Below are 26364 nucleotides of genomic sequence, written 5' to 3'. Positions count from 1 at the left end.
CCAGGCCATAAACCTCGATTCCTAAGAAACCGTCCTCCCTCACGTTCTCAGCCTAGAGCAAGGCTTCTCGAATTCAGCACTGTGGACGTTCTGGGCCAGATAACCCTGTGCTGTGGGCACTGTTCTGTGCTTTCTAGATGTTGACCGGTGTCCATCCACTAGATGGACAAATTTTTATCAGCAAAGATATATAACAGGTTGTTAATGGGGGTTAGCTTTAGAAGGGGGACCAAGGACTGGGAGACAGGGAGAATAGTGAACTTTACCTTCCATTTTCCCTTTTCCAATATTTGAATTTTTACCAGTGGAGGGATTTTTACTTTGCTAATTTTTTGGCACCCCATCTGTCTTTCAGGGTACCTTTCCAGTCCATATTCCTCTGATATCTTCCATCCTTTAACCAGTATACTTGCATTTCTTCTTCCTCTAAATTTCTACACTATATTTTAATATTCCACAGTGTTCCTTATATCGAAGGATTTTTTTTTTTTTTTTTTGGTTCACGGGCCTCTCACTGTTGTGGCCTCTCCCGTTGCGGAGCACAGGCTCCGGACGCGCAGGCTCAGCAGTCATGGCTCATGGGCCCAGCCGCTCCGCGGCATGTGGGATCTTCCCAGACCGGGGCACAAACCCATGTCCCTTGCATCGGCAGGTGGACTCTCAACCACTGCGCCACCAGGGAAGCCCTCGAATGATTTTTTAATTTTTATTTTATATTGGAGTATAGTTAATAATGTTTTGTTAGTTTCAGGTATACAGCAAAGAGATTCAGTTATACAAATACATGTATCTATTCCTTTTCCAAATTCTTTTCCCATTTAGGTTATTACAGAGTATTAAGCAGAGTTCCCTGTGTTATACAGTAGGTTCCTTAACTTGTTCCTTTTCACATGACCAGATGGTGAAATAGGTCTCATACACTTTGTGTATCCTCTAGAATAGGGATTAACAAATTTCACCTTTAAACGGTCAGATAGGATATATTTTACACTTTGTGGGCCAGATAGCCTCTGATGAAACTACTCAAAACTACTTGATTCTAATTAAACATCAAAATTTTATATTTTTCTAAATGGCTTGTTCCATCAACATTTGGCTTCCTATGTTTTGTTTTGTCTCAAAAAGAAACAAAAAAAGTTGAAAGACTCAATCAAAGCTATTTTCTATTTAAAAGCCATGTATAAAACCAGCAATTCCAGGAAGCTTTGCTCTTCTTTGAGAGCCCTCACGCTTCACTTTCTTGTATAATTATGTACATATGTATTAGTGTTTATAACATGCAAATATTAGCTCCAGAGTAGATGGTGAACTCCACAGGGAAACTTCTCCAGTATATACCACACCCAGAGCTCAGTAAGGTGGTTTGCACCTGGGCAAGGTTGGGACGAGAGTGAGATGTGTCAGGTGCCTAGGATGCACCATTTAAGAAGGCACTTACTCTCAGCGTCCTGCAAACACAGGGGCCGCCTTAAAAAGGAGCGCCTCCTTAAACCGTGTGCCCTAGGCACCTTACTTGCTTCACCCTGGCCCTGGCCCCGCACCCAGGAGCCTCAGTGTACTCAGAGTGACTGCCTGTTAGTGACTAAGCCAGTCAACATGCAAACTCAGGACAAAGGCTTCACTCACTTAAAGGAAGTTGGCTGCTCCATCCCAGAAAGCCCTCGCTGGGAAGCACAGCGCAGTCTTAACCTACTGCCAACCAGAGGACAGATCCAGCTCAGGAAAAAAGGGCGTGTCAGGGAGGACTCAGGGCTCCATAAGACAGAGAAGAAAAGGAACAAAATTTCCATTGTCCTTGCAGGGTTTTCACCCAGTCCTACTACAAATGGCTTGGCTGAAAGGGCCCAGAGCACACTCTGCCTCTTGTCCTCCTGCTGTTATCCTTTTGCTGTATTTCTAGTTCGCTGCTTTGCTCTGCTCAGAAAAGTCAGGAGAGGAGGACACTACCTACGATTGTTCCTCAAGAATCAAACTCTGGATTTCCCTGGTGCTCCAGTGGTTAAGAATCCACCTGCCGGGCTTCCCAGGTGGCGCAGTGGTTGAGAGTCCACCTGTGGGTGCAGGGGACGCGGGTTCGTGCCCTGCTCCGGGAAGATCCCACATGCCGCGGAGCAGCTGGGCCCGTGAGCTATGGCCGCTGAGCCTGCGCATCCGGAGCCTGTGCTCCACAACGGGAGAAGCCACAACAGTGGGAGGCCCACGTACTGGAAAAAAAAAAAAAAAAAAAGAATCCACCTGCCAATGCAGGGGACACAGGTTCAATCCCTGGCCTGGGAAGATCCCACATGCCATGGAGCAACTAAACCTGTGAGCCACAACTACTGAGCCTGTGCTCTAGAGCCCTCGAGCCACAACTACTGAGCCTGCGTGCCACAACTACTGAAGCCCGTGTGCCTAGAGCCCGTGCTCCACAACAAGAGAAGCCACCGCAATACGAAGCCCACACACCGCAACGAAGAGTAGCTCCCGCTCGCCGCAACTAGAGAAAGCCTGTGCGCAGCAATGAAGACCCAATGTAGTCAAAAATGAATTAAATTAATAAACTTATTAAAAACAAATCAAACTCTGACTTGTCTGTGTCCCTGCAAAAGAACACTGCTTGTACCAATTTACATTCCCACCAACAGTGTAGGAGGGTTCCCTTTTCTCCACATCCTCTCCAGCATTTATTGTTTGTAGATTTTTTGATGATGGCCATTCTGACTGGTGTGAGGTGATACCTCATTGTAGTTTTGATTTGCATTTCTCTAGTAATTGGTACAGCCACTATGGAAAACAGTATGGGGGTTTCTTAAAAAACTAAAAATAGAACTACCATATGACCAGGAATCCCACTCCTAGGCATACACAAAAGAAAAACCATAATTCGGAAGGATACATGAACCCCAATGTTCACTGCAGCACTATTCACAATAGCCAGGACACAGAAGCAACCTAAATATCCATCAACGGAGGAATGGATAAAGAAGATGTGGTACATATATACAGTGGAATGTTACTCCATCATAAAAAAGAACAAAATAATGCCATTTGCAGCAACATGGATGGACCTAGAGATTGTCATACTGAGTGAAGTAAGTCAGACAGAGAAAGACAAATATATGATATCGCTTATATGTGGAGTCTAAAAAAAGGCTACAAATTAACTGATCTACAAAACAGAAATAGAGTTACAGATGTAGAAAATAAACTTTTGGTTATCAGGGGGTAAGGGAGAGGAGCGATAAATTGGAAGATTGGAATTGACATAAATACACTACTATATATACAATAGAAAACTAATAAGGACCTACTGTATAGCACAGGGAACTCTACTCAATACTCTGTAATGGCCTATATGGGAAAAGAATCTAAAAAAGAGTGGATATATGTATATGTATAACTGACTCACTTTGCCGTACACCTGAAACTAACACAACATTATAAATCAACTGTACTCCAATAAAAATTGAAAAAAAAAAAAAGAAAGAACACTGCTTGAAGCTTCTGTGAAAGACTGTTTTCCCAACTTAGTCTCTGGGGTTCAGACTAGCCCAGAAAAGTCATATGACAGAGAAGGCTGTGTTCCTTCCCCATTTCTAAATGCATTTGCATCACACCAGCTCACAAAAGTCAGGCCTTATACCTCTGTGTACATTTTACATACTGCCTAAGGCCTTGCTTACCTTAGGAAAGTACATTTAACAACTCCTCTTTGGGCATCTATGCTATAAAAGAAGGTATTATGTAAAAAGACAGAGGGGAAAAGGCTCCTAATACTTATGAACTTCCAGTCTAGCGGGAGAATATAAACAAAAACCATAGCTTCCAGCACAACTTCAAGCATTTACCAGTGTCCGCCATTTTACACCACTGTGAATAGTGGTGGTATGAGGAAAGATAAAAACTAACACATAAAGAACACCCACAAAAAGCCAGGCACTACAGCAGATGCTTTCACACATTTCAGAACAATTCTGTGAGGGAAGCGGTCTTTCCCCACGTGGAGGTGAGAAAAATGAGGCTACAAGGTTAAAAGTGACATGTCCAAGACACACAACAAGTGGGTTACGGAGCCAGAATTTGACCTGAGGTCTGTCAGCTTCTAAACCCTGTGCATGCTATCATTTCCCCAGGTTGTATAGAAACAATCAGAAAAACTTACCGTGTAGTAATCATACCAGCGGGCTCTAGGGAAATATGCAGTGACATTTCTGGCGTTCTAAAATTAAACAACAAAAAAAACAAGGCATGAGCAGTAGGCTCAGCTCTCTAGGGCAGAGTAACCATTTGCATAGTAAAGGGGTCAAAACAACGTAGTGGCCTTGGACCCACAGGCCTCTTCTCTCTAGAGGTCACCAGTGTTGGGAAAGGCTCCCTTCTCTGATCCCTTCTCAAACTGGGGAGATCTGCCTAACCAAAAATGGTGGCTTCTGTAAAACCCTTTGGGATCCGGGACTTAAGGGGGGAAAATACATCATCATTTACTTATAGACTTATCCCATACCCTCTCTAAAGAGACAAACTGAGGCTGGGTCTAGAGCAGAAAAAAAATTTGTAGGTTTACCGCACCAATACTTCAGAAATTATGATTAGTGCAGTAAGTTTTGGAGAAGATCCGGTTAACTGTTACTTTAATCAGAAGCCTAATCATTGATAAATGAAGTAAAGAAAGGGCTGCCTGAGGACCTCTTTTGGAGGAAGGGAAGAGCTAGCCAGCAACAAAAGTATACACATTGCTACAAACAATCCTTCTGAAAAGTTTTGTTTTAATGGTGATAGAGGATAGCAAGGATTTCCTTATAGTACTGTCCCCACCTGACTCATACTCCTTCTTTCAGTTAAAGAAGAAATGATTATATCTTCAAATATATCAAAGGGTTTTTTCCTTCTTGATTATCCAATGAATCAGAATTCGTTATACTGATTTTAAAGATGAGGGAGCTGAGGACCAGAACACCTAAGTAATGAACTTCAGCTCAGAGGGAGAGGAAGAGACAGAGGTAGAATAAGAAACCACATCTCAGGACCCCATCAGATGAGGCCTCTTCTCTTCGACTAGTCACTGGCCTCATAGCTGGGATCCTCTATTCGTCAGAGGCCTCCATACTCACAGGCTCCAGGACAGGGCTGACCAGGAAGGCTGGGCCCAGAAGGAACTGACTGTCTACATCCCAGGTCACCTGGTCTGACACAAACCTGGAGAGGGAAACCAAGGTACCACAGTTAGGACCCCTACAGGACTCCAGATGGAGGCCTTGAAGAAACTCCTCAAGTTCAGACCCAAGTTGGAAATCCAGCCGCATCCTATGCCATCCTTTATTCTTCCCCTAGGTCAACCTTAATTAGACACATGCTTACTTTCTACATGTCATGTTCTTCAAACCCCAGAAATGGTTGGATTTAGACACGTTCTCACCTATCAATGTCTCCACACGTTTCTTAACCACAGCACATTTTAACACAAGAATGGTCTCCATTCCTCAGATATCCCCCTGGATTCGTGACCTGAGCTACTATAAAGGATACGTAGGTCTTTACAGGCCCAAATTAGAAAGAAATTATTCTGTATTGTACTGTATATCATTTTGAAATTTTTCAAAAAAAATCAGTAGTCTTTTACCAAAGATCTAAGGTGTGACTGACAGCATGCTAAAAGGAGTCATAACGTACGGTCTGTGCCTAGAGAGCTTTTGGCAAAGGCAGTCATGCCTTTAATTTGGAAGAATTGTTTTCTTCAACTGCCACCATATAGAATAAAATTATCACTTAGTCTTTGGTATCCTCGCTATACACTCACTCATGGAGAAGAGGCCGCACGACAGTGCTGCCCTCCGTGTTGGCCCTGTGCATCAGGGTGTACAGATATGGCAACAGGGTGTATCTGGTCTGCAGGACACTTCTGGAGATATTCACAAAGGTAGAATCCCAGGACACAGGGTCTTGCCTCTAAGGAGAAAAAAAAGTGTTCAGGGCTCAACTTAGGGGACCTGGGGGACGTAAGGAGATAACTGAACATTTATTCCAAATGAAGATCAAACAAAGCTAAACCAACGATGACTATAGATGAGACTCAAAGAATATTTTTAATAGACCAAAAGAGGTCACTGAAGCTTTCCCAGGACAGCTGAAAAAATTCCCCATAAGAAATGGGGGATGGGGTATATATTTGGTACAGTGCCCAAACTGAAAGAATACTGATTCATTGAAACATGAGGATTTTTTCATGTATTTGTTGGCTATTTGTATATCTTCTTTGGAAAAATGTCTATTCAGTTCCTCTGCCCATTTTTAAATCAGATTTTTTTTTTTTTGCTATTGAGTTGTATGAGTGCCTTATATATTTTAGATATTAACCCTTTATCAGATACATAGTTTGCAAGTATTTTCTCCCAATCTGTGGGTTGTCTTTTCATTTTGTTGATTCCATGCAGAAGCTTTTTAGTGTGATATAGTCCCACTTTTAAAATTTTGCTTCTGTTCTTTGTGCTTTTGGTGTCATATCAAAAAAAAAAATTGCCAAGAGCAATGTCATGTAGATTTTTCCCTATGTTTTCTTCTAGGAGTTTTATGGTTTCAGATCTTAATCCATTTTGAGTTAATTTTTTGTGAGTGTGGTAAGATTTGAGTTATTTTTGTGAGTGTGCCTGTGATTATCTAGTTTTACCAACATCATGCATTAAAGAGACTATGTTTTCTCCACAGAGTATTTTTGGCTCTCTTGTCAAATATTAGTTGACAGGACATGCAAAGGTTTATTTCTGGGCTCTGATTCTGTTCCATTGGTCTATTAGTCTATTTTTTTATGCCAATATCATACTGTTTTGATTACTAGACCATGTAGTTTTGATTATTATAGCTTTGTAATATAGTTTGAAATCAGGAGGCCTGATGCCTCTAGCTTTGTTCTTTCTCAGGACTGCTTTAGCTGTCTGTGGTCTTTTGCAATTCCATACAACTTTTAGGATTTTTTTTCTATTTCCGTGAAAAATTATATTAGAATTTTGATTGGAATTACATTGACTTCATACATGGTTTTAGTATGGACATTTTAACAATGTTAATTCTTCTGTTCCATGAACACAAAATATTTTTCCACTTGTCTCTTTCATCAATGTCTTACAGTTTTCAGTATACAGATTTTTCACCTTCTTGGTTAAGTTTATTGCTAAGTACTTTATTGTGTTCTGATGCTATTGTGAATGGGATTGTTTTCTTTATTCCTTTTTCAGATATTTCACTGTTAGTGTATAGAAAGGCAATTGATTTCTGTATGTTGATTTTATATTGTACAACTTCACTGAATTCATTGATTAGTTTCTAATAGTTTTTTTGTGACATCTTTAGGATTTTCTGTATATAAGATCATATAAACTGTAAACAGAGACCATTTTACTTCTTCCCTTCTGATTTGAATGCTTTTTTTTTCTCATCTGATGGCTCTGACTAGGACTTCCAGTACTATGTTGAATAGGAGTAGTGAGAGTGGGAACCCTTGTCTTTGTCCTGATCTTAAGAGAAAAAGCTTTCAACTTTTCACTGTTGAGTATAATATTAGCTGTGAGCTTGTCATATACGGCCTTTATTATGTTGAGGTACATTCCTTCTATACTCAATTTGTTGAGAGTTTTTAATCATGAAAGGATGTTGTATTTGTCAAGTCTTTTTTTTCCTGCACCTATTAAGATGATCATATGACTTTTATCTTTTATTCTATTAATGTGGTATATCACATGATTTGCATATATTGAACCATCCTTGCATCCCACGGTTAAACCCCACTTGATCATGATGCATCATTCTTTCAGTGTGCTGTCAAATTCATTGTACTAATATTCTGTTAAAACTTTTTAGAACTATATTCATCAGGGATATTGGCCTGTTTTTCTTTCCTTGTAGTATATTGGCCTCTTTTTCTTTTCTTGTAGTGTCCTTATCTGCTTATGTATCAAGGTAATGCTGTTCTTGTAAAATTAGTTTGGCAGTGTTCCCAAACCTTTAATTTTTTGGAGGTGAGAAGTATTGGCATTAATTCTTTTTAAAATGTTTTACAGACTTCACCAGGGAAACCATCTGATCCTGGGCTCTTTTTTGTTGGGAGATTTTTGATTACTGATCTCCTTACTCATTACTGGTCCGTTCAGATTTTCTAGCTCTTCATAATTCAGTCTTGGTAGGTTCATGTTTCTAGAAATTTATCCATTTCAACCAGGTTGTCCAATTTGTCAGTATATAATTGTTCATAGTAGTCTCTTATGATCTTTTATATTTCTGTGGTATCAGTTATAATGTCTCCTTTTTCATTTACAATTTTATTTATATTTGAGCTTCCTCTGTTTTTGTCTTAAGAAATCTAGCTAAAGGGCTGTCAATTTTTTTTATCTTTTCAAAGAACCAGCTCTTAGTTTCATTGATCTATTTTCTGGTCTCTTTTATTTATTTCTGCTCTGATCTTTGTTATTTCCATTCTTCTGCTAACTTTGGGCTTAGTTTGTTTTTCTTTTGCTAGCTCCTTGAGGTGTAAAGTTAGGCTGCTTATTTGATATCTTTCCTTTTTCTATAAACTTCCCTCTTAGGACTTGGAATGGTAGTTATCAGGGGCTGGGAGGTGAGAGAAATGGGGAGATGTTGGTCAAAGAGTAAAAACTTCTTGTTATAAATTAAATATTTCTGGCGATATAATGTACAGCATGGTGTCCATAGTTAACAATACTGTATTATACACTTGAAAGTTGCTAAGAGCGTAGATATTAAATGTTCTCACAACAAAAAAGAAATGGTAATTATGTGACATGATGGAAGTGTTAACTGACCCTACTGTGATAATCATTTCACAATATATAAGTATATCAAATTTAAAAAAAGAAACATGAGGGTTTAACAGTTTTGAAGATGTCTTTGGAGAATATAGACTACATTACTTGTAGTTCAAAAAGGGAGTCTGTGTTCCTGGTGACACAGAACTTTTGAGCTCTGAGCTCAATGTCCTACCCTGGCCCCAATGCTGTTGTGGTTCCTTGAGAAGGGGTAAAAGGCCCCCAGCTGCATCCAGCGAACACACATTTCATATTCAGCATCTTGAAAGAATCCACAAATATCTGCTCCTGTCTGAAACAGGGTAGAATAAAATGGGCCCGTTAATGATTTCTGAAAGATATCACCATCTGCTTGGTGATTAGGAGTAATCCAAAGGACACTTACAAAGGATATGCCAAAGAGGCTAAACTCCATCATGCCTGCAACGAGAACCACAGCTGCGTCAGACAAGGCACTCATGACCTGCCTCCTCTTCCCTCCTTGGAGAAGCCTTGATCGAAGACCCCAACTCCTCTCCTCTCCCAGCAGCCCACACACCAATGATAGATTTCCTCAGCTGGTCCCACGCGGCCGTGTTGTCACCCAGCCAGTGTCCTCCCCAGCGGCCAGAAGAAGGAAAAGTGGAGCGAGTGATGACGATCCCTCGCTGTCCCGTCACCTCCTGCACAGCTCTGCTCGGAGGGGAACAAGGGGGTGATTTAGGGCACAGCAGGTGAGGAAAGGCCACAAACCTTCTCCTCCCAGAGCTCCTGAGCCTAGGGCATGGTGACAAAATATCTCCTGTGTCACAGAAGGGAATATGGAAATCTAAGCCATGAGGTTCCTCACTGACTGACTCCATATCATGGTGATAATATTAAAAGTTGTGTCTTTACATTGTGTTTTATAGTGTTTCATATAAAAAAAACACTTCACAATGTAATAAACTCACCAGATCACCTAAAAATCATAGGTAATCACTAAATTTTGCTATTTATTTACTCAATACTTAGTTTTATATATTTGGGAAAGAAGAAGATGAATTCCTTTATAAGGCTTTCCTTAGGATACTTCTTATTAAATATGGAATGAGCACACAAAATGGGACAGTGATAATTAAGTAGAACACCAGTTGGCTACCCAACAAGAGTGACAAAAATAAATTCTAATAGAGATGAGTCACTTTTGAAAAAAAGGAAAGAGGTATCCAGTCCTCTGTGTTCCCTTACAATAAGTAAAGTTATCATAGTATCATCCACACTGCGTGATGTCTTATGTCTCCACGTGTATTTCCTCCACTAGGACTATTAGTCTCTTACTTAAATAAGGACCACGCCTTATTTAAATCTGTCCTGCTAACTAGGATCACAGGGTCTGGCTCCATGCTCATGAGTATTTAATAAATGAGAATTGCGACACAGCTGTAATTAAAGTCTTCTTAACTCTTGGAAGAGGGAATGAAAGGACGAGCAGTGTAGCTTCATCAGTCCCTGGCTGTCCCTGCAGGCTGGCCCGACTGGAGAAGGCAGTTGATGACTCACTCGTACGTGGGTCTGGTCTGGGCCCACCCGTACAGGCTGTGCACGTCGTAGTGCCGCACCGGAGAGCCGTCAGGCAGGAGCTGCTGGCTCTCCATGCACAGGGTCTTGCTGCTCAGGCCCCTGTCCCTGGACTCCAAATCTGAGGAGAAAGATCTGGTGATGTGAAATCCACCCCTGCCTGATCCTGTTTATCCTGGACCTCTCCTCATGGGATCGGACTCTGGATCATAAGACTAACTTGATCCCTGCATGGGTCCCTCTCCTCCCCAGGGGCATGGAAACATGCACGGCTCTGAGCTACAATGGCACTCGCAGGTGTTTTCAACATCCAGGGCCCCGGAGGGTTCCCCAGGAGAAAGCAGGGGCATGGGGGAGAACGCAGTTGTCAAACACTTACTGAGTGACAGGCTCCAACCTAGGCTTTTAACATGTATGTTATTTTATGTCATTCTTATCATAGTTCTATGGAGAAGATATCATTATCTTCCTTTAACAGTTTAAAAAACTGAGATTAGAAAATAGCAAGTAATCTGCTAAAGGTCACACAACTCATAGAGAGTATAATTTCCGGAGCCAAGATATGAACACAAATACAACGCCTAAGTCATTGACTCCATGATAAGGTGAGGCCATTACTTTCCACCCACTGGTGACACAATAAATTCCCGTGGAGGGATTAACATGAGCCTGAAGAAGTAAGACACCTACCTGTGGGATCCTTCGGAGACATCACCACAGTTAAGTGTTTTTTGAAAAAAATTTGAGAAACTTACCCAAAGGGGCCAATAACTTGCCCACACCCAACTGGGTAAAGCTCTTGGAGTGTGTTTGTCTTTGGTCCCCCCAAAACCAGAGTGTCAGTCAGGATGTCCCTGAACATCAGGATAAATGTCTGGCTGCTGGACTCTTGCAGCTCATTCCCTGCAGCCATGGCACTGCCAGTAGAGGAGGCCAAGGGTCCTTACATGGCATGTAGGGAGGGTGGTTCAGACAGGCATCCTTGCAGCCTGGAGGGACTGCCCCACTCACGAAGTTTGCCGGTTCATTCATATCCTAGAAATGTCCAACACAGGAATACTTTACTTTTAAAAAGAATTATATACTGTTAACTCAGAGACAAGGAAGCAGAGAATAATTGTTCACCATCCAGTAATTCCACAGATACCAGCCCAGGGAGATTCATCAAATCCAGCTTGAGAAAGATCAGTTAAGCCCTACAGAATGACTGGCTGGTGGATTTGAAAAAAAATTCTCACTCAGGGTGTGAGGCAGGCTCAGTTCCAAGGAATTCCTGGTAATCAGCTTGGAATTCTACAGCAAGAACTTCAGACAAGGTACAAGGTATGAGGAGTATCAGAATGGTCCACTCCAGATTGGAGGAATTGCAGTCTGATATGTCCAAAGTCTTTCTTGGATGACGATTACCCCTTTTGATTAAAGGTCAGTAATACATATGCTTAGGCACACAGAGATAGAAATACACCTATCCCCATGTACACAGACACAAACACACACACTTACAATCCATATGCCATCAAACTTCAAGCTCTTCTCTGGATCCCGTGGATTGGTGTACATTTCTCTCAACTCCCTTTTCCACCATGTGATGGTTGAATTACGGAAAAAGTCTGGGAAGGCCACATAAGCTCGGTATTGCTGTAAAAAGTAAATACAATTTATTTGTCCCGAACAAATATATTAGATAGAAAACAGGCATTTCCTAAAAGCTTAACTCATGCGAAGCCTATACTGTGTGGTGATAGTTAATCCAAAGTTATGAGCTTAAGTAATGTTCTTAGCTTATTTGAAATACAATGAGCTCAAAGAACAGAAATGAGCACAAATGAGACACCTTCTTATCATTTGGAAAGCACCCACGGACTGTTTTCCTCTTTGTATCAACATGAATGGTAGCCATCAACACCCCGAAGTCACTTTTTCCATCGTTAGATACCCACCCCTCAACTTCTGTCCTGAGCACTCCTCAAAGACAAAGCATGAGCCAGGGAGACTGCAGCTTGAAAGGGGCAGACAGCAGATACACTGTCAACAGGTTGTAAAGAAACATCCAGCTGATCCTCTCCTATCTCATTCCCAGTAGGAAAAAAGGGTGAGAGGTAAGACTGCATTTTATTACATAAGACTATCTAACTAATATGTGTCTGGGTTTTCTATGGTTTCAGAATCACTTGAAAATTGCAGTTGTGTGTCAACTAAATTGGGAGGACTTAAAGAGGAAGTTTCAACTCCCCTTTCTCTTATCTTCTTCAAATAATAAAAACTGTCTTTATTTTAACCTGGAAAATGGACCCAAGGTATAACTCCTGAACTATAGCCCCTTTGAGAGCAAGGTCCTTGTTGACCTTTGTATTCTCCAACCATGCTTAGCTTAGTAGCTGACATAAGATAAATGTTTAGAGCATAATTGTAAATTCACACCACTTAGCAACAGCAAATATTCTTACATTTCTATATAGCTACGATGCTTGTTATAGAGCTTTATGGTCCTCTGTATGTCTCAGGAAATTGGTTCCTCTGTGTTCATCAGTACATTTCAAGAGTTAAAAAGCTAAATAATGTTGGTGGCAAAAGTGTGGGTGGGGAGGAAACAACAGAAAAAGGACTTGGTCTAGGGCACCTCCAGTACCTAAACATGATAGGCAAAAGGCAAGTGGAATCCAAATGTCTAGAAAAAAGGCCAAAAAGAACACAAAGAAAAAACCAGAAATGGATTAGTGTACAGGGATCCAGCTCACAGAGAACTTCTGAGGTAGTGAGCCACACCACTGAGCATCTCGTGAAAGGGAGGCATGCCAAGGTTGCCTTTTTGTTAGAAAATGGAGGTAGAAACATGGACCCAACAAAATAGAACCTTTCACCAGAAACAGAGAGCTCCAGCTCAGGCAGGGTTAGAAACATGGGGTAGAGGAGGGAAGTGGAGAATTGGAATAAACAGAGTCAATACCAGCCGTGTCCAAGTGATAACTGAATCCCAAATGAGATACAAGTGAGAAACCTGACTATGATTTATTAACCCCACTAAAAGGTGCTCTGACCCTTACCCATGAAATTAAAAATGTTCTGCTGTTCTCCAAGGTACTGGCTCTGCCTCACTCCTGTCTGCATTCCACTTTTGCCTCATTGCTTCTGTCCTCACTTTCCCTAGTCCTCAATTCATGATGTACCCACTTGCATGTCTGGTCCCAGGATTACTTACCACAATCCATTGTGTGCTACCAAGATGCAATTCCTAGGCTCCATGCCAGGCTTACTGTATTAAACATCTAAGCTTCAGATCCAGTGGCCTCAGGCCCACTAATCTCATCAAGTGGGTCTTATTAATATAAATAGTTAAAATCATTCTATCTATTGAGAATACCTTATGTGCTACCTAACAAACATTGCGACCCCCTAATGAAGTATTTCCCATCGGGGCACAATTGGCATTTAGGGCAGAAGAATTCTTGGTGGAAAATCCCCTGCAATTGGGCATCCCTGGTCACTGCCTACAAAATGTCACTTGGTGCTCCCCTTGCAATAATCAAAACTGTCCCACAGATTTCCAAATGCCCTCAAGGTGGCAGTATTGCCTCTAATGGCCGATGCACTATAGGGCTCACACAGTGGTAGCCAACTTCTTGATTGCTGAAGTGGCCCTCTCCCCAGCATACTGATTTAAAAGTCATGGTACTGCCATAAAAACAGACACATAGACCAGTGGAACAGAACAGCAAGCCCAGAAATGAACCCACACATGTGCAGTCAATCAATCTTTGACAAGGGTGCCAAGAACACAAATGGGGAAAGGACAGTCTTCTGTTAACAGTGTTAGAAAAACGTGGATATGTAGAGAACAAACGTATGGACACCAAGGGGGGAAGCAGCAGGGGGGGTGGGGGTGGGATGAATCTAAGAAAAAAGAAAAACATGGATATCCACATGCAAAAGAATGAAACTGGACTCCTATCTTACACTGCTCACAAAAATTAATTCAAAATGAATTAAAGACTTAAATGGAAAACCTGAAGCCATAAAACTCCTAGAAGAAAACACAGGAAAAAGCTCCTTGACATTGGTCTTGGCAATGATTTTTTTGGATTTGACACCAAAAGCACAAGCAACAAAAGCAAAAATAAACAAGTGGGATTACATCAAACTAAAAAGCTTCTCCACAGTTAAGGAAACAATCAACAAAATGAAAAGGCAACTTACAGAATGGGAGAAAATGTTTGTAAATCAAATACCTGATGAGTTAATATCGGAAGTATATAAGCTTATACAACTCAATAGCAAAAAAAACAAAAAACAACCCACAAATACATTGATTTAAAAATGGACAAAGGAGGGGCTTCCCTGGTGGCGCAGTGGTTGAGAGTCCACCTGCCGATGCAGGGGACATGGGTTCATGCCCCAGTCCGGGAAGATCCCACATGCCGCAGAACAGCTGGGCCCATGAGCCATGGCCGCTGAGCCTGCGCGTCCGGAGCCTGTGCTCTGCAACGGGAAGGGCCACAACAGTGAGAGGCCCGCGTACCGCAAAAAAAAAAAGGACAAAGGACCTGAACAGACATATTTCCAAAGCAGGCATACAAATGGCCAACAGGTACATGAATAGGTTCTCAGTAACACTAATCATCAAGGAAATGCAAATCAAAACCACAATCATAATCTGTTAGGACAGCTTTTATGAAAAAGATGAGAGATAACAAGTGTTGGCAAGGATGTGAAGAAAAGGGAACCCTTGTGCACTGCTGGGGGGAATATAAATTGGTATAGCCACTACAGAAAATACTGGGTTAGCAAAAACTTCGTTAGGGTTTTTCCATAAGATGTTATGGAAAAACCAGAACAAACTTTTTGGTCAACCCAATAGTATGGCATTCCCTCAAAAAATTAAAAATAGAACTACTGTATGATCCAGCAATTCTACTTCTGGGTATATATCCTGAAGGAAGCAAAATCAGCATCTTGAAGAGATATCTGTACTCCCATGTTCACTGCAGCATTTATTCACAATAGCCAAGATGTTGAAGTAACGTAAGTGTCTGTCCACACATGAATGGATAAAGAACGTGTGGTGTCTATACATACAATGGAATATTATTCAGCTATGAGAAAGAAGGAAAACCTGCCATTTGCAACAAAATGGATAAACCTAGAAGGCATTATTCTGAGTGAAATAAGCCAGACAGAGAAAGACAAATTCTGTATGATCTCACTTATATGTGGAATCTGAAAAAAAAAAAAAAAAGTTGAACTCATAGAAACAGAGAGTAGAGTGGTGATTACCGGGTGTCAGGGGGTGGAGGAAATGAGGAGATGCTGGTCAAAGGTGGCAAGCCTTCATTTCTAAGATGAATACATTTCGGAGCCTAATGTACAACATGGCGATTGTCGTTAATAATACTGTATCGTATACTTAAAAGCTGCTAAGAGAGTAGATCTTAAACATTCTCACCACACAGTACACAAATGGCAACTAGGTGAAATGATGGATGCGTCACTTAACCTGATTCTCATAATCATTTCATGATATATATGTATATCAAATTATCACATTGTACACTTTACATATATACAATTTTCTTTGTCAATTATATGCCGTTAAGCTGGTGGAAAATAGTAAAAACTAAATAAATAAAGTCAAGGAGCCCATGACCCTGAACTTCTCTGGCAGATTCCCATGTCCATGTGGGCTGCCTGGACCATGAAACTTCAAGTGATCTTCTGTGAGAAGCAACAGAGATTACAGCAAGCTAGGTTCTCTCCCTTGGATCCTCACCTGAGATCCATTACAAGTAAGAACCTGTTTCCAGAAGACTGAAAGTTTTAACATATGGCTGGAAACTGGGAGATAAGATCAAAGTTGGGAAACCCAAGGAAAGATGGGGGGATTTATAAGAGAGAAGATGGAAAAGCCTGTCCATGAAAAAAAAGAGGTATAGAGAAAATTACCCAATAACTGAAGACAGGCGTGGGAGACTGTTTAAAAGGGATACGCAAGGCAAAAACAACAATAATGAAAACAATAAATACACTAATTCAGGCAAAAGGCACTGTTTCTTCGAGGTATCATTCAGCGGAAATTTCATGGATGTTTGCAATCTGAAAGCCTTGGATTGGAAATCACCACTCTGTCACCTAAAAGCATGGACAGAAGTAATTTAAGCTCTCTGAGTCTTAGTTATGCAAAGTATAATAATATCTACCTCCCAACTGGGGTAAAATATTGCATGTAAAGTGACTGGCACACAGACAGACACACAGGACATGTTCCCTACGTAAGTTTCATCTCGCGCCCATGCCCATGCCATGGGGGTGTCCCGTATCCTAAGTATGGCTGCACCTTCCTGGCAACACTGATTTCACCCAACATCCATACAGGCCCTTTACCTCCACTTGACTTTCCCAGTCTAGAGAACTGTTGATAACAATATCAGGAAAATCAGGCCAGACCTGTGAAGAGAAAAATGTTTAAAAGCAATGCACTAGATAATCTCTCTTACTTAGCATTTCCTAAGAAACTATAAACCATGTCCTAGAGGTGATAATTTGATTTTCTTGTAGGGCTGATCTAAAGAAAAGTGGGTCTCACAATGCACAAACATTCCTTTAAAATTCCTTAACAGTGGTGACAAAGACTGATGGAGAAAATGACAACTTCTGACCTCAGAGTCCAAACAGAAAAGAAAAAAAAAAATGTACAAACACATTAACAGTGTGGGGATTAGTGGCTCACTGCTCAGAGCATACCTTTCCCCAAACAATGCTTCCATCATTCGGATCTTTGATGAAGACATCATCCTCCACACCCCGCGTGAAAGGGGGATAGGGCTTTGTCTCGTTGCCAGAAATGGCTGGGTCCTGAAATCAAAGCACAGGTCAGGTGAGAAAACCAAAGCCAGGGTAGAAAAATGGAGAACTCTTCAAAAGCGGAGCCATCAGCTTCCACCTGAGCTGTAGAGCTTCTGTGAATCCAGGGAAATACACTTTTCTTACTGAACCTCAACTTCTCTATTCATAGCATGGAAGAAAACACAAGTATAAAGCTTTCTGCACCAAATCCCATTCACTCTTCCAAACAGACTCTGCCCATTCACACAGGGACTCACCAGAATGAGGATGACCCGCATCCCGTCGGCCTTCATTCGAGTAATCAGAGCTGGAAGCCCCTCAAACTCGGGGCTGAGGGTGAAGTCCAGCTGCCGCTCCATGTAGTCGATGTCCGCGTACTGCACGTCCTGGAGGAGGACAAAGGAAACTTGCAAAAGCCCAGGTTCTATGTGAGAACAACGCTCCACTAACCAATGGTGAATTTCAGTCGGCATCTTTTTGATTCTTTCAAATCCCACCTCTGTTATTTGTTAGGTATTAGGTTCTGGAAAATTCACCTAATTTTCAAATTTTGAGTCGTAAAATAGAAAAAAACTAAATTTGCAAAAAATAGGATGATAATGCCGAACTAGCAAGGCTGTGGAGATAAATGAAAGCAGCAGATGAAAGTGCTTTGTGAAGGGCCATTATAAGGAGCGATGGTGGCCACCACCCCATCCCCAGAGGCTGCCCCTGGTATCAGTGACTCATACTCAGAAAAAATAACATAATATAAACTACCCGGTACGAATATAACGTGGATAGTAAGCCCATTAAAACAAAACAAACAAAAGCCACTGTAACTGCTTTGGAATCACTAATCCTGGGGGTTATCAGACACAGCTTTCTTATTAAGAATAAAATATTGCATGCTATACTTTCCGTTAGTAGGAACAATCATAAACAATAGAAAAATCAATAGAATAAAATTAAGTATGTAAATGGTTTATGGGACCAATTCTCTGATTAGTGGACCCCTCTCATCTTCAAGTGAAGGTGGAGTTTGTTTCCATAATTATTTCCTCTGGAAACCAGTCCCAAGATCCCTACATTCAACCAGGAATTAGCTCAAAGCTGTGGGAACACTGGGCTGCAGTGCCAGCAAAGCGTTGGAACTGAGGTTGTAGCTACACACACAGTGGTCTGACTGAATTTGGGTCAATTTCTTTTTTTTTTTTTTTTTCGGTACGCAGGCCTCTCACTGTTGTGGCCTCTCCCGTTGCGGAGCACAGATTCTGGACACACAGGCTCAGCAGCCATGGCTCACGGGCCCAGCCGCTCCGTGGCACGTGGGATCTTCCTGGACCGGGGCACGAACCCGCGTCCCCTGCATCGGCAGGCGAGCTCTCAACCACTGCGCCACCAGGGAAACCCGGTCAATTTCTTTTAATTAAGCAAAACTACTCTCTGGGCAACATTTTTACGGTAGCAAGGATGCTTTTGACTAGATGTTGTGAAGTCATGTGAAAGAAACGGAAGCATGATCTAGCAGAAAGAGCCCTCGGGCTGACCCAATGCCCTCTTCCTTTGGCAAATCACTGTGACTCTTCAAGTTGGGGACAATGACACCCCCCCCTTATATTACTACTGGGTAGGGGTGAGGCTGAGTGTGATACTGTATGAGAAAGTACTTTGTAATTTTATAGAACCTGATAAAAATCAGACAAACTAATCCAGATACAGAGACAAGGGTTGGCCATGCGGTCCCAGAGCCAGTACCCCACAGACTGACAACGTACATAGGGGATCTGGGCAGCCACCATCTCATCATACAAGCTACCAATCTCAGCGTCGTTCTTGTATCCATAGCGACACAGCTGAAACCCCAAGGACCAATAAGGAACCATCACTGGCCGACCAATCAACTAGAAAATAAACAGAAAATTTAGTCCTTAAGAAGAAGAATCTGGGTTAAAGTTGTACACAAAGTAATAAGAATATTTTTTCCAGTGTCCCCAGTTAGATAATCAACAAATTCAAATCCAGAGAGAAACTAAGAGGATGCAGAGCCACTGAGATAACTTGGAGGAAGCTTCCTGCCAGACTTGAGCTCTCTCCCCAGGAGTTTTGGAAAACCTGATTTTGCTCTCATTCCTAGTGGCAGACCAGCTTACTGGTTAAGAACACGAAATTCAGAAGCAACATACCAAAATGTCTGGGTAACCATATGCGATCCAGTCTCTGCTGGCTATGTGACTCTGGGCAAAAGTGAAATAGCCTCTTCTATATCTGTTTCTTCACTTGTAAATTGAGGATAATAATAGATTTGTTTCATAGTGTTTTTGTGAAGACTGAATGAGTTAACGTATGTAAAGTGCTCTGACATGCAACAAGTAATATATCAGTGACATATAGTAAGTTTTATGTCTGTGTTTGTTGCTGCTGCCAAAGCAACTGTTGGGACCACTATGACCACAACCCTCATCACTACAATCACCACCCTCACTGCCACCACTCTCACTGCCACCACCATCATCACCGCCATCATCACCACCACCACCATCACCACCATCACCACTATTACCACTCTCACTGCCACCACCCTCACTGCCACCACCACCATTACTACCATCGCCATCATCACCACCACCACAACCCTCACCACCACAATCACCACCCTCACTGCCACCACTGCCACCACCATCACCACCACCACCACCATTACCTCCATCGCCACTACTACCACTGTCACTGCCACCACCCTCACTGCCACCACCATCATCACCACCACCACCATCACCATCATCACCACTATTACCACTTTCACTGCCAACTACCACCAGTGGCACCACTACTTTTGATACTTCTGCTAGTCTGCAATGCTCTGAGAGGCTACGAATATAACGGTTATCGGGATGTATTTATTGTTCCTTATTCTATAGCCTACCTGTCTCCCAGAAAGACGAACAATTCTAGTTATCATCTAAGAACTACAGAATGTGCTGTATAAATACTTGGTAACCAGCTGAATTCCCTCCTACCTCAGTGTACTGCTGAGTGACAAGCTCTGGAGTTGGCCCCAAGAAGACACAGAAGTCCAGAATTCCTCCTGTGGTGCGGTATGTCACGGCAGGCAAGGGCTGGAATGTCACATCTGGAAATGTAGGAAAATACCAATCAATATGGAAACCTTCAAGTGAGAAATTACCCCTGAAATTCATACATTCTCCCTCTTCCTATGCCTCCTTATTGTAGAGTACTGAGAGAAGGTATTTTGTACTATGCCTACAGAGAATTTAAAAAGTTAAGTGAAGGTCTGCAGGGTAATCTGCGCCTGGATTTTCTTCCCTTTCATGCACTTATTACCTTATTATATGTTTTGTCTTTCTGTTCTTTTAGAATTGTTATTAACATTTTTATTTCAGAATAGTTTAAAACTTACAAGAAGTTGCAAAAATAGTACTAAGAGTATTCTTGGACAATTCACCCAGCTTCCCCCAATGGTAACTTCTTATATAACCATTGTACATTGTCAAAACCAGGAAACTGATGTTGATATAATACTATTAACTCAGGTAGAGGCCATATTCAGATTTCACCAGTTTTCACAAGCATGCTTTTTAACCCCACTTCCTGATTTTCCACCCCCTTTCCAATATACCACGCAAATTTTCTTTACACCCTCGTACCCCCAGAGTGAGTGCTCTGACCCCCAGCTTCATCACTAATTCAGATTATATTAGTGGCTCCCACTGGCTGACCTCCAGGATACTTGGGACTTGCTTGGTTTTGCTACCCCTTCTTACGTTGTTTATGCCAAATAAGAGTTAATTCTTATTACTACACGTTACTGAATTGAAATAAACAGAACTGCTAAAGAGAATGAAGAAAAAAAATAAAAAGCACTCTCCACAAGATAATAATTTTGACTTCGGGGCCACATGATCAAACACATTCTAAAGTTCCTCAAGGATGACTGATTCACAAAAATAAGGGGAAATGCCAGCATCATCTTACCCATGGCGTTGCTGTTCAGCAGCAGGGCCCCGTGGGCATTGCCATCCTCCTCCAGTGCCATGTAGTAGGGGTGGACACCATAGGAATTCTTCTTGTACTGGGAGAGTCATGGGGAAAAGTGGCAGGAGGTTAGAAGACAAAGGGGGAAAAAAGACAGAGATTGAGAAAGAAACTCAACAAATTGATTGATAAGGTGTGTCTAGTCTTCTCTGTGAAATAAACACATAAGAAACAAAGAAACCCGAGAATTGGCCTACTTGCCTAAAAGCAGAATGTGACCATCCAGGTTGAGTGTTGGAAAGATGAAACATGAAGCATACACAGTGTGGGTGGACAGAGGCAAAGACACAGATCCCAAATGCTCTGCCCTTACCCCCGGGGGCTGGTCTCGGGAAAACATTCCCCACGTGTTCCAGTTCAAGTCTCTTCGAAAGGCTGTGTGCTCAGTTTCCCCAAAGCCATAGAGGTACTGGGAGGGGAGGCGCGTGGAGATGCGGATGAACATGTCGTTGAAGGTGAAGCCAAGGAGCTGAGAGTCCCAACTGCAACACAAAAGGGTACGTTTGCAAAAGAAATGGGCTGTTCTAATAGCTTCAAGCAACTGACTTCTCAGGGAAATTGAACTCTTGATTTCCTCCTCCCACCCAGAACCTCCCTGTTGACCTCCCACACAAAACATAAAGTCTATAAGATTAAAACAATCAGAGACTCCCTTGCTATACAAGCCCAGGAGCCAGTTCTTTCTTCTATTTTCCTCTATCACTACCTCCTTCTAGTGGTCCCTCCAGAATGCCAAATCCAATCAGTCTCACCATCTCAGCTGCCAACACTTCACAGCAGGCCTAGTTTCCACCCTTGCCCCACTATAGTCCATTTTCTACACAGCATCCAGAATGATTACTTTTTAAGCATCTCACATCATGTCAACCCCTGTTTGCAATTCTTCAGTGATTCTCATTGAAACATCTTGTGACGTCTTCAAGGCCATTCCTGATCTGAAGCCACCTGGACCCCAGCCTCATCTCCCCCCACTCACCTCCTTACTTACGATACTACTGCCACCACATTGGACTTTTTTCCCCTTAATAAGGCAAGTTTGCTCCTGTTTCTTGGTCTGTGCACTGACTACTCAATTTGCTTGAAGTGTTCTCACTCCTCCCCCATCTCCATGGGGGAGGCTGCTTCTGCTCATCCAGGTCCTACTTCAAATGTCACCTCCTTGGAGAGACCACCTCTGACCACAGTATCAAAGCAGTAACCTCCCCACAATTATCAATTACCCTGTTCTTTTTCCTGCATAGCAGTTGTCACTATCTAAACCGCTACATATTTTAACTTAAATTATTTTTGTTATTTCCTTAGTATTTTTTGTCATAAAAAGAAAGACCTCATCTTCTATAACCATGTACTATGGAGAAGACACCCCATAAACATTTGTTGAATGAATCCCTAGGTACATGCAGCTGCCTCAGGAATTATTCCCAGGGCACTAAAGATTTCTCATAAGAACAGAAGGAAATAACTTGTTCATGAATCTGGAAATGGACAGTGTGTTGCTTTGAGCATGATATCCCCAAGGACAATGGACCTGGCAATGATACAGGTAATCATCAATTCCAAGTCAGACTAAGAGCCATTTACATTACAGTGCCTGTACTCTTCCGGCGAATTTCAATCCCAAAAGGATTCTTCTTAATGAGGACATCATAGAGTCGACTCTCAGAGGTGCTGGATGGAACCCTGGGTATGTTGAGAGGGACTGGAACTTCATACCGGTTGTTGTTGGGATCATAAATCTAGGACCAGAGGAAACAGATTTTAGGCAAGTATAGTTGTCCTGAAACCTACACTCTTAGCAGAAACTTGATGTCTTTGACAAAGAGTCTGAACACTACATTTGTCTTCTTTAAGCTCATGATACTGGAAATTTAATTAACAAATCAAAGAACAACGTCACATTTACTATTTTGATCTGAGTCTGTCATATCTCATTTTGTTTTTTAAAGAAGATGTTGGGGGTAGGAGTTTATCAATTAATTTATTTTATTTTTGCTGTATTGGGTCTTCGTTTCTGTGTGAGGGCTTTCTCTAGTTGTGGCAAGCGGGGGCTACTCTTCATCGCGGTGCGCGGGCCTCTCACTATCGCAGCCTCTCTTGTTGCGGAGCACAGGCTCCAGACGCGCAGGCCCAGTAGTTGTGGCTCACGGGCCCAGTTGCCCCGCGGCATGTGGGAGCCTCCCAGACCAGGGCTCGCACCCATGTCCCCTGCATTAGCAGGCAGACTCTCAACCACTGCGCCACTAGGGAAGCCCCTGTCATATCTCATTTTTAAAGCCTGTATTACATAAGCACATTCCTTTGATATTGGTTCTACCTTGGGAAATCAGTCTGGAATTTATGAATATATTCTTTATTACTTTGTGTGTGGGTGTGTGACTGTATGTGAGTACCTGAAAACATTTCTGAACTGAAAAAAAATCCCCCCCAAAAAACATGATGGAATATTACTCAGCCATAAAAAGAAACAAAATTGAGCTATTTGTAATGAGGTGGATGGACCTAGAGTCTGTCATACAGAGTGAAGTAAGTCAGAAAGAGAAAGACAAATACCATATGCTAACACATATATATGGAATTTAAGGAAAAAAAATGTCATGAAGAACCTAGGGGTAAGACAGGAATAAAGACACAGACCTACTAGAGAATGGACTTGAGGATATGGGGAGGGGGAAGGGTAAACTGTGACAAAGCGAGAGAGTGGCATGGACATATATACACTACCAAACGTAAAATAGATAGCTAGTGGGAGGCAGCCGCATAGCACAGGGCGATCAGCTCGGTGCTTTGTGACCACCTAGAGGGGTGGGATAGGGAGGGTGGGAGGGAGGGAGATGCAAGAGGGAAGAGATATGGGAACATATGTATATGTATAACTGATTCACTTTGTTATAAAGCAGAAACTAACACACCATTGTAAAGCAATTACACTCCAATAAAGATGTAAAAAAAAAAAAACAAAAAATCAAAGAAAACCCCCATGAACTCTACTTGATTAAAATAATCATAGATGTCCTTGTTAAAAATGGGGTCTAAACTGATTCACTGAGTACCTACTATATTCTTACCTGATACTGTACTAGACACAAGGATCACTAAACTGAGTAAGACAGTTATTGCTTTTAAGAAGTCCACATACTAATGGAAAGTGAAAGAGAGGTGCCCACACTACCTGAGTGATACATGTTAACGTAGAGCTATACAGAAGTATTGTGAGGTTACAGGAAAGGAAATGCCTAACAATGTTTCTGGAAGACTGAGACAGTTTCATGAGGGAAAAGGCTGAGTCTTAAAAAGATTTTCAGTCATTAAACAAGCACAGAATGAAAATCAAGTGCTTCCTGGCAGAGATATAAATGCAAAGGCACAGAGAATTAAAAGAAAGAGGCAAGTATTTTGGAGAGGCTGCTGCATAATCGGGAGCTAGCATAGGGAAGAATTAAACCTGGGAACTTGGTCAAGTTCCTTTATTTCAAACCCATTAGGCGCTTACCACTTGCCAGTGTTACAGTGAGGATAGAAAGATAAAAGAGTATCATCCCTACATTAGAAGATGTGAAAGAGCTCACTGTCCAGGTTGATATCAGATTGTCAAGAACATTTCAAGCAATGCCACACTGGCCTGAGTCTTTCGTTTATTCTCTCAATAAACTTTTGAGAACTTACTATCTCCTAAGCTTTGTGTTACATTTCAGGAACACAGAGATGAAGGGACAAATTCCTGTCCTTGAGAAACTTACAATTCAATAGCGAAAAAGATATCAAAAACAGCCCATCGCTTGTCCTGAGATGTAATTAAATCATGGGAGAGAAAGAGATCAGTACACTCTTGTAGGTATTTCATATATCCCAAATTCAGTGTTCAGAACTGAACTCATCATTTTATTTTGCCTAAGCTCAAACCTTTTCAGTTTTCCCATCCCAGTTAATGTCACCACCATCCATATAAAGACATAAGCTAGAAACATGGTAATCGTCTTGATGCTTCTCTCTCCCTCATAGACTACTTGTAATTAATCACCAGATCCCATAATGCTACTTGTCACTCTCTCAAAGATGTCCACTTCTCCATCTCCTTTCTGTACCTCGTTTAAGCTCAGTCCCTCATCTGGATTTCCTAACTGGAAATTTCCTAAGCCTCCTAACTTGTCTCTCCTTTTTCACTCTTGACCTCCCAACCACTTTCCTTACAGTAGACACAGCAATCGTTTCAAAGTGCAATTTAGAACAGGTGTCACTGTTCCATCAATGGTCTCCAATTACTCTTAGGATAATAATCTAGTATATTGTAGCATGGCTAACTTAGAAGAGCAGACTGATTTCAGGGTTCTGTAACCTTGACTAGCAAAGAATAATGGAAATGAAAAGTGCCAAGTAGGTACTTGACACGTATACTGTAAACACATACCTTAAACTGCAGCATGTTATCCTTATGGTAGGTCACATTCAGACGGAGGGACTTCACGGGTACGGAGGGCAAAGAGGAGGCATACGAAGACTTTAAGGAGAGGACAGCTGTGGCCCCATGTAAGTCATACTGAACATCACTGACAGAGTATAGATCATTGACAAAATAGCAAAAAGGGACTCCAGGAGAACCGGATACCTGAAAAGTAAAGCCAAATCCAGCTCAGCATGAGTTCTAAGATTATCAGATATAAAGGGGCTAGAAAAGGCAATTTGCAGGGAGATAAAGATAAAACCAGTCATTTTCTTATATACTCTTTGGTAGTGACATCAGTTTTCATTCCTGGTCTCCATGTAAAATATTTGTAAAAAAAAGTCCCACTCCCATCCTTACCTATTCTTCACATCCAGATAAAAACTCAGGTTACTTTGGAAGTCTGTCCTTTCTATGGATTTTAAGTAGTGATATAGGCGCTGGTGCTATGCTTGTGAAATTGTAGATTAAGTGTAGAGGATTTTACAAAATTACAATGAGGTACTACCTCACACTGTTAGGAATGGCCATCATTAAAAAGTCTACAAATAACAAATGCTGGAGAGGGTATGAAGAAAAGGGAACCCTCCTACACTGCTGGTGGGAATGTAAATTGATGTGGCCACTGTGGAAAACAGTATAGCGGTTCCTCAAAAAACTAAAAATAGAGTTGATATATGATCCAGCAATCCCACTCCTGGGCATATACCCAGACAAAAC

At 41.7% G+C, this 26364-nt stretch overlaps 1 protein-coding gene across 5 annotated transcripts in view; it reads right to left on the bottom strand.

The window, feature by feature from the left end:
- Nucleotides 1-26364, bottom strand: part of MGAM (maltase-glucoamylase) — a 138330-nt gene that overhangs the window by 6959 nt on the left and 105007 nt on the right. For 2 of the 5 annotated variants that reach the window (XM_079931261.1, XM_079931262.1), the window contains exons 26-42: nucleotides 25612-25809; nucleotides 22788-22942; nucleotides 21520-21688; nucleotides 21147-21243; nucleotides 20171-20283; nucleotides 18929-19054; nucleotides 17429-17557; nucleotides 17070-17180; nucleotides 16710-16772; nucleotides 11838-11972; nucleotides 11282-11369; nucleotides 10317-10455; nucleotides 9334-9467; nucleotides 8971-9215; nucleotides 5780-5928; nucleotides 5094-5178; nucleotides 4145-4201 (exon numbers count right to left, since the gene is read on the bottom strand). In XM_079931261.1, the coding sequence (XP_079787387.1) occupies nucleotides 4145-4201; nucleotides 5094-5178; nucleotides 5780-5928; nucleotides 8971-9215; nucleotides 9334-9467; nucleotides 10317-10455; nucleotides 11282-11369; nucleotides 11838-11972; nucleotides 16710-16772; nucleotides 17070-17180; nucleotides 17429-17557; nucleotides 18929-19054; nucleotides 20171-20283; nucleotides 21147-21243; nucleotides 21520-21688; nucleotides 22788-22942; nucleotides 25612-25809 (2193 nt within the window). Of the gene's footprint in view, nucleotides 1-4144; nucleotides 4202-5093; nucleotides 5179-5286; nucleotides 5929-8970; nucleotides 9216-9333; nucleotides 9468-10316; nucleotides 10456-11281; nucleotides 11370-11837; nucleotides 11973-16709; nucleotides 16773-17069; nucleotides 17181-17428; nucleotides 17558-18928; nucleotides 19055-20170; nucleotides 20284-21146; nucleotides 21244-21519; nucleotides 21689-22787; nucleotides 22943-25611; nucleotides 25810-26364 lie in introns of those variants that run through there. The other 3 variants (XM_079931263.1, XR_013829685.1, XM_079931264.1) reach the window with 3 other exon arrangements.

Source organism: Stenella coeruleoalba (genome assembly GCF_951394435.1).
Source record: "Stenella coeruleoalba genome assembly, chromosome: 9".
Taxonomy (NCBI): domain Eukaryota; kingdom Metazoa; phylum Chordata; class Mammalia; order Artiodactyla; family Delphinidae; genus Stenella; species Stenella coeruleoalba.
Note: the sequence above shows the minus strand (reverse complement) of the source record. Positions and strands in the feature narration are given on the sequence as shown.